Here is a 7,500-nt window from a genome sequence, read left to right as displayed (position 1 = left end):
GCCGGCATGACTCAACGCCCCAAGGCGCACGGAACGCTGTTCCCTTCCCACCAAAGGTGGTTCCTATTTTTCTACTTGCATTTTTTACCTGCTTTCAAACTGCTAGGCTGGCAGAAGCTGGGACAAGTCACGGGAGCTCACTCCGTTACGCGACGCTAGGGATTCGAACCGCCGAACTGCCAAACTTTCCGATCGACAAGCGCACCCTCTTAGCTACTGAGCCTCCCCGCAGTCCCACACACACTTAAGTTACAAGGCTCCAGTCTGATTTTATAAAGTTTTGACGTTGGGAGAAGAAGGTTGAAGGTTTCCCCCCAAAACCTTCCCCAAAATTTCTGAGAACGTAACCGCCGTGTCTGACCCACTGTTACGTCCCCTTTTGTTAGGGCTGGTGGAACACGGACGCAATTGGGCGGCCATCGCCAAGATGGTGGGGACGAAGAGCGAAGCTCAGTGCAAGAACTTCTACTTCAACTACAAACGGCGGCACAATCTCGACAGCCTCCTTCAGCAGTACAAGCAGAAGGTGAGAAGGGCAGATGGGTGAGGGGGGGCTGGGGTGGGATTAATCGGGGGGTCGCGGGAGATTAATTGGGGGTTGCCTGGAAAAAATGGGAATGGGACATTTAACAAATAAATTTAACAAATAAATTTTCGGTCATCTTCCTGTGTCAAAGAATTTCATTCATTTATTCGTTCAGTCTTCCATTACTTATCCCACTATCCATTCATTATCCATCCATTCATCCATCCATTCATTTATTCATCCGTCCATCCGTCTACCCATTTATTAATTCTCATTGATTCATCCATCCATTTATTCATTGTTTAGCTATCAGTTCAGTCATCCATCCATTCATTCATTATCCATCTATCCATCATCCGTTCAATTTTCTATCCATTCATTCTTCCACCCATCAATTCGTCCATCATTCGTTAACCGTTTATTTGTTAGCCATCCTTTCAGTATTTATCCATCCATCCATCCATTCGTTCATTATCTATCTATCCATCCATCCATCCGTTATTCATTCATTATTTATCCATGCTTTCATTCATTTTACATCAATTCATTCTTCCATCAATTCAACTGTCCATATTCATTATCCATCCGTTCATCATCTGTCTATCTGTCCATCCATCCATTATGCATCATTCCTCATTTATCCATGCATTCATCATTTTCCATCATTTCATTCTTCCATCCATCAATTCTTCCATCCCTCATTCTTTATCCATTCATTTGTTATCTTTCCATTGAGTATCCATCCATTTGTTCATCATCCATCCATCATCCATTATTTATCTGTGCCGTCATTCATTTTACATCAGTTCATCCTTCCATCCATCAATTCATCCATCCATCCATCCATCCATCCATCCATCCATCCATCCATCCATCCATCCTTTCATTATCCATTCACTCATTATTTATCCATGCCTTCATTCATTTTCCATCAATTCATTCTTCCATCCATCAATTCATTCATCCATATTCATTATCCATCCGTTTGTTCATCATCCATCCATCATCCATTATTTATCTGTGCCGTCATTCATTTTACATCAGTTCATTCTTCCATCCATCAATTCATCCATCCATCCATCCATCCATCCATCCATCCTTTCATTATCCATTCACTCATTATTTATCCATGCCTTCATTCATTTTCCATCAATTCATTCATCCATATTCATTATCCATCCGTTTGTTCATCATCTGTCCATCCATCCATCCATTATTCATTCATTCATTCATTCATTCATTCATTCATTCATTCATTCATTTATTTATTTATTTATCCATGCATTCATTCATTTCCCATCATTTCATTCTTCTACCCATCAATTCATTCATCCATCATCCATTATCCGTTCATTTGTTAGCCGTCCATTCAGTATTTATCCATCCATTTGTTCATCATCTGTCCATCCATCCATTATTCATTCATTATTTATTTATTCATCCATTCATTCGTTTTCCATCAATTCATTCTTCCATCCAATCAATTCATCCATCCATCATTCTTTATCCATTCATTTGTTATCTTTCCATTCAGTATTTATCCATCCATTCGTTCATCATTCATTATCCAGGCCATCATTTTCCATTAGTTCATTCTTCCACCCATCAATTCATTCTTCCATCCATCCATTCATTATCCATTCACTCGTTATCCACCCATTCATTATTTATCTGTCCATTCATTGTCCATCCAGCCATCCAGCCATCCATCCAATTTGTATGGCCATCCATCTCAAACCAATGTGTCCGATTCTCAAGACAGCCACGTACTGCTTCATAGTGACGATGGTCATTGTATCCCAGGGTCACACGATCCCCTTTTGCGACCTTCGAACCAGCAGCGTCAACCGGGGGGGGGGGGGGGAGAGCCAGACTCACTCAACAACTGTGTGACTCACTTTAACTACAGCTGCAGTGATTCACTTAACGTCTGCGGGAAGAAAGGTTGCAAAATGGGACCAAAGTTGCTGGACAAGCGTCTTGCTCGGCCGCGGAAATTTGGGGTTCCCTTGCAGTCGTAAGTCGAGGACTCCCTGCATAAGGCAGAAGTTACACCGTCCCCCTTTTCTTTTCCCAGTCTTCTCGAAGGCCGCGCGAGGAACGGGAAGTTTCACAATGCGAAAGCGTGGCGTCCACTGTCTCCGCGCAGGAGGATGAAGACATTGAGGTCTCCAATGAGGAAGAGAATCCAGAAGACAGCGAAGGTGGGCCTAGCAATAGCAATATAGCAATAGCAGTAGACTTATATACCGCTTCATAGGCCTTTCAGGCCTCTCTAAGCGGTTTACAGAGAGTCAGCATATTGCCCCCAACAATCTGGGTCCTCATTTTACCCACCTCGGAAGGATGGAAGGCTGAGTCGACCCTGAGCCGGTGAGATTTGAACCGCTGACCTGCTGATCTAGCAGTAGCCTGCAGTGCTGCATTTAACCACTGCGCCACCTTGGCTCATGAACGGGGTGGGGTGTCAAACTCAATTTCATTGAGGGCCGCATCAGTGAGTGGCCATTTTGATGCCACTCACTGGGTGTGGCTGACTAGGTGGGTGTGGCCATTTTGAGGTCAACCAGGTGTAGCTGACTGGGTGGGCGGAGACATATTGACGCCACTCAGCGGGTGTGGTCGGCTGGGTGGGCATGGCCATTTTGATGTCACTCACGGGGTGGGCGCGGCCATTCTGACACCCCTCCCAGTGTGGCTGACTGGATGGGCATAGCCAGATTGATGCTACTCACTGGGTGTGACTGACTGGGTGGGCGTGGCCAGCCTGAACACCACTCACTGAGTGTAGCCGATGGGGTGGGTGTGGCTATCGACGCCACTTACCAGGTGTGGAACGGTATAGGGTTTCCTGTCTAGGCAGGGGGTTGGACTAGAAGACCTCCAAGGTCCCTTCCAATTCTGCTATTGTATTGTAGAAGGTAACATGCATTACAATCAGTGAAAGGGTTTGCCTCCAGAAGTTGTGGGTGCTCCAACACTGGAGCTTTTTAAGAAGGGACTGGACAGGCATTTGTCTGGAATGATCTAAGGTCTTCTGCTTGAGCGTGGGGCTGGACTAGAAGACCTCCATGGTCCCTTCCAGGCCAATGATTGTAGAGGGATAAGGAAGGAAAGGAAGGAAGGAAGGGCAATGGATGGAAACTAATGAAGTGAGAGAAGGAGAAATTAAGGAGAAACTTCCTCACATTGAGGACAATTAACCTATGGAACATCTTGCCACGAGAAGCTGTGGGTGCTCCATAACTGGAGGTTTTTAAGAAGGCAACCAAACAACCGTTTGTCTGAAATGGTATAAGTGTCAGGGTTCTAAGTAATACACCCATAGCAAACACAACTTCAAGGCAGGTAGTCCTCAAAGAACAGTTTTATTTGCCATGTCATATTGACACGTGGGGGTGAATACCGACTCTGAATATCCCCGCGGTTTTCACCTAATTAAAACTTTCCCCCCCTTTCCCGAACAATCCAGTCATACGGTCCAATCAAGGTGCCATCCGGTTGCCTGGCAACTTTACTCCTCCTTTCTCCAGCCAGCTGTGGAAATGTCCTTGGTTCCCAAGGGGGAAGTGTTTTGTTTTGGCTACCAAACCCCAACTATCTCTACCGCCCCCTCCCTATCCCTCAGCCTCCAGGGTAGCAAAACTGAAGCCTCAAAATGGCCACCACGTCAGCTTCCGAGTTGGCGATAAGGTCTCCTGCTTGGGGTTAGACTAGAAGACCTTCAAGGTCCCTTCCTGTTATTCTCTTATACTTTCCTGGGCTTACGCTCAAATTAATGCCTTCCCAGGTGCCGAAAACAGCTCCGATACGGAAAGCGCCCCGTCTCCTTCTCCGACGGAGACTTCCAAATCTTTAGGAGACGCCCCTCCGGAGAGCATCTCCTCCCAGATGACCACCGAGGCGGCGGCTGAGCAGGACTCTGCCATAAAACCATCCCCCAGCGCCTCCCCTCCCTCGGCGTCCCCCGGCACGAAGCCGGCCGAGAGCGAAGGGGCCGAGCTGCAGGTGAAGGAGGAAGCCAAATCCGAGGTGGAGGAGCTGATGGAGACCGAGAGCAGGATCTCCATGGTGGACACCAAGCCCGTCCTCAACCTGGCGGCCGGCACCAAACTGGAGCCCGTTGACATGGACACCAAGCCGCCCTTAGACATTCAGGTCAAGGTGGAGAACGAGGCCAAAGAGCGGGACGAGGAGGGGCTGAAGGAGAAGCTGGAGCCGGACGGAGGTGACTTCGGCTCCAGCCGCCCGGCCAGCGTCCAGAGGATGGAGCCCAGCTCCGACAATGACTCCAGCGCCACTTGCAGTGCCGATGAAGAGGTGGACGGGGACCCCGAGAGGCAGAGGTGAGGTCGCAGGCCCGGCACTGGGGGAGGGTCTCTCGCTTCTCCATTTCAGAAACTCACCTGTCCGTATTCTCGCTGACAAGATGGCCACCTAGCCCTTAGACTTATACACCACTTCGCGGTGCTTTTGCAGCCCTCTCTAAGCGGTTTACAGAGTCAGCCTCTTGCCCCCAACGATCTGGATCCTCCTTTTACCCAGCTCGGAAGGACGGAAGGCTGAGTCAACCTTGAGCCGGTCAGGATCGAACTTCCTGGCTGTGGGCAGAGTTTAGCCTGCAGAGCTGCCTTCTAACCCATGCACCACCATGGGAAGGAAGGAAGAAGGAAACAGAGGGAAAGGAAGGAAGGAGACGGAAAGGAAGGAGGGAGGGAAGGAAGGAGACAGAAAGGAAGGAGGGAGGGAAGGAAGGAAAAAGAGGGAAAGGAAGGAGGGAGGGAAGGAAGGAAACAGAGGGAAAGGAAGGAGGGAGGGAAGGAAGGAAACAGAGGGAAAGGAAGGAGGAGGGAAGGAAGGAAACAGAGGGAAAGGAAGGAGGGAGGGAAGGAAGGAAACAGAGGGAAAGGAAGGAGGGAGGGAAGGAAGGAAACAGAGGGAAAGGAAGGAGGGAGGGAAGGAAGGAAACAGAGGGAAAGGAAGGAGGGAGGGAAGGAAGGAAACAGAGGGAAAGGAAGGAGGGAGGGAAGGAAGGAAACAGAGGGAAAGGAAGGAGGGAGGGAAGGAAGGAAACAGAGGAAAGGAAGGAGGGAGGGAAGGAAGGAAACAGGGAAAGGAAGGAGGGAGGGAAGGAAGGAAACAGAGGGAAAGGAAGGAGGGAGGGAAGGAAGGAAACAGAGGGAAAGGAAGGAGGGAGGGAAGGAAGGAAACAGAGGGAAAGGAAGGAGGGAGGGAAGGAAGGAAACAGAGGGAAAGGAAGGAGGGAGGGAAGGAAGGAAACAGGGAAAGGAAGAAGGGAAGGAAGGAAGGAAACAGGGAAAGGAAGGAGGGAGGGAAGGAAACAGGGAAAGGAAGGAGGGAGGGAAGGAAGGAAACAGAGGGAAAGGAAGGCGGGAGGGAAGGAAGGAGAAAAGAGAAGAAGAGACAGAAGGAAGGAGGGAGGGAAAGATGGAAAGGAAGGAAGGAGAAAAGAGAGGGAGGGAGGGAGAAATAGCAATAGCACATGCTTACAACCACTGCAGCACCTCCATAGTCATGTAAATCAAAATTCACATGCTTGGCAACCGGCTCATATTTATGAGGGCTGTGGTGTCCCTGGATTACGTCGTCCCCTTTTGCGACCTTCTAACAAGGAAAGTCCACCGGGAAGCCAGATTAACCATTGCTTAGCAATGATTGTGGCGAGAAAGGTCGTAAAACGGGGCAAAACTCACTTAGGAACGCTCCCCTTTAGCAGTGGGCATTTTGGGCTCCCTTGTGGGCGTAAGTCAAGGGCAGCTTTTTTAAAGGGTCATCGTAACTCCCGAACAGCCGCTAAAACGGGTGGGCGTCGAGTGAGGACTGCCTGCATGGCGTTATTATATTCTTTTCATGTCTCTTTATTGCTGCTATTCATGTATTTCATGCCATGTGCCCGCAATGGCGAACCTATGGCACGCATGCCCGAAGTGGCACGCGGAGCCATGTCACCTGGCACTTGTGGCGTCGCCCGTTCCTCTTATGGGTTTCCGGCACGCAACGATCAGCTTTCCGACGTGCATGCGGCAGTGCCGGAAATTGAGAGAGCTGGTCTTCCATTTTCTGGCATGAGCCCGTACGCCGGCCAGTTGATCGTCACACAGGCATGCGCGCCAGCCGGGAACCGGAAGTTTCACTTTCCGGTGCCCACATGCTCCCTGGGCAGCTTCTCTTCCAGGTTGCAGCCCAGCACGCATGCCCGCACGCTCCCTTTTTAGCGCTCGGTGCCAAACAGGTTCAGCCTCATTGTCGTATGCTAATAAATACCGTATTTTTCGGAGTATAAGACGCATCTTTTTCTCCCAAAAAAAGACGGAGAAAATCTGGGTGCGTCTTATACCGTGGCACGACAAAACCGTGCTCCACTAAAGCGCGCCCAATTAAACCGCGTCACTGACGTCATCAGCAGGGCGACAACAGCGAGCGCGGAGAAAGAAGGGCGCTTTAAATAGCGCTTTGAAAGCAAGCCGATTCAAGTTAAGGTAAGGGTTAGGTTTAGGGTTAGGTTTAGGGTTAGGTTAAGGGTTAGGGTTAGGTTTAGGGTTAGATTAAGGGTTAGGATTAGGTTTAGCGTTAGGTTAAGGGTTAGGTTTAGGTTTAGGGTTAGGTTAAGGGTTAGGTTTAGGGTTAGGTTAAGGGTTAGGGTTAGGTTTAGGGTTAGGTTGAGGGTTAGGTTAAGGGTTAGGGTTAGGTTTAGGGTTAGGTTAAGGGTTAGGTTTAGGGTTAGGTTTAGGATTATGTTTAGGGGGGTTAGGTTTAGGTTTAGGGGTTAATTTTAGGTTTAGCGTTTACAGCGTGCTTTTTTCTCTATGCTGTTGTCGCGCTGTGATGACGTCAGCTACGCAGTTTTGTCGAGCGCCCTTTAGTCGAACACGGTTTTGTGGTGGAACCGTCTTATACACCAAATGCAGCAAAAATGGATGTGCAGAGGGTTTGGGAGGCCTGCAAAACGCTCC

At 49.0% G+C, this 7,500-nt stretch overlaps 1 protein-coding gene across 1 annotated transcript in view; it reads left to right on the top strand.

Annotated features, from left to right (window-relative positions):
* Window positions 1-7,500, top strand: part of NCOR1 (nuclear receptor corepressor 1) — a 190,892-nt gene that overhangs the window by 93,101 nt on the left and 90,291 nt on the right. The window contains 3 exon segments of the mRNA XM_087702874.1: window positions 387-526; window positions 2,604-2,730; window positions 4,317-4,872. Of these exon segments, the coding sequence (XP_087559000.1) occupies window positions 387-526; window positions 2,604-2,730; window positions 4,317-4,872 (823 nt within the window).

Source organism: Thamnophis sirtalis, unplaced genomic scaffold (assembly GCF_051295495.1).
Source record: "Thamnophis sirtalis isolate CommonGarterSnake01/CBP01778 unplaced genomic scaffold, rThaSir2_p1.2 scaffold_17, whole genome shotgun sequence".
NCBI classification, from domain to species: Eukaryota; Metazoa; Chordata; class Lepidosauria; order Squamata; family Natricidae; genus Thamnophis; species Thamnophis sirtalis.
This window is presented reverse-complemented; position numbering and strand designations above follow the sequence as displayed.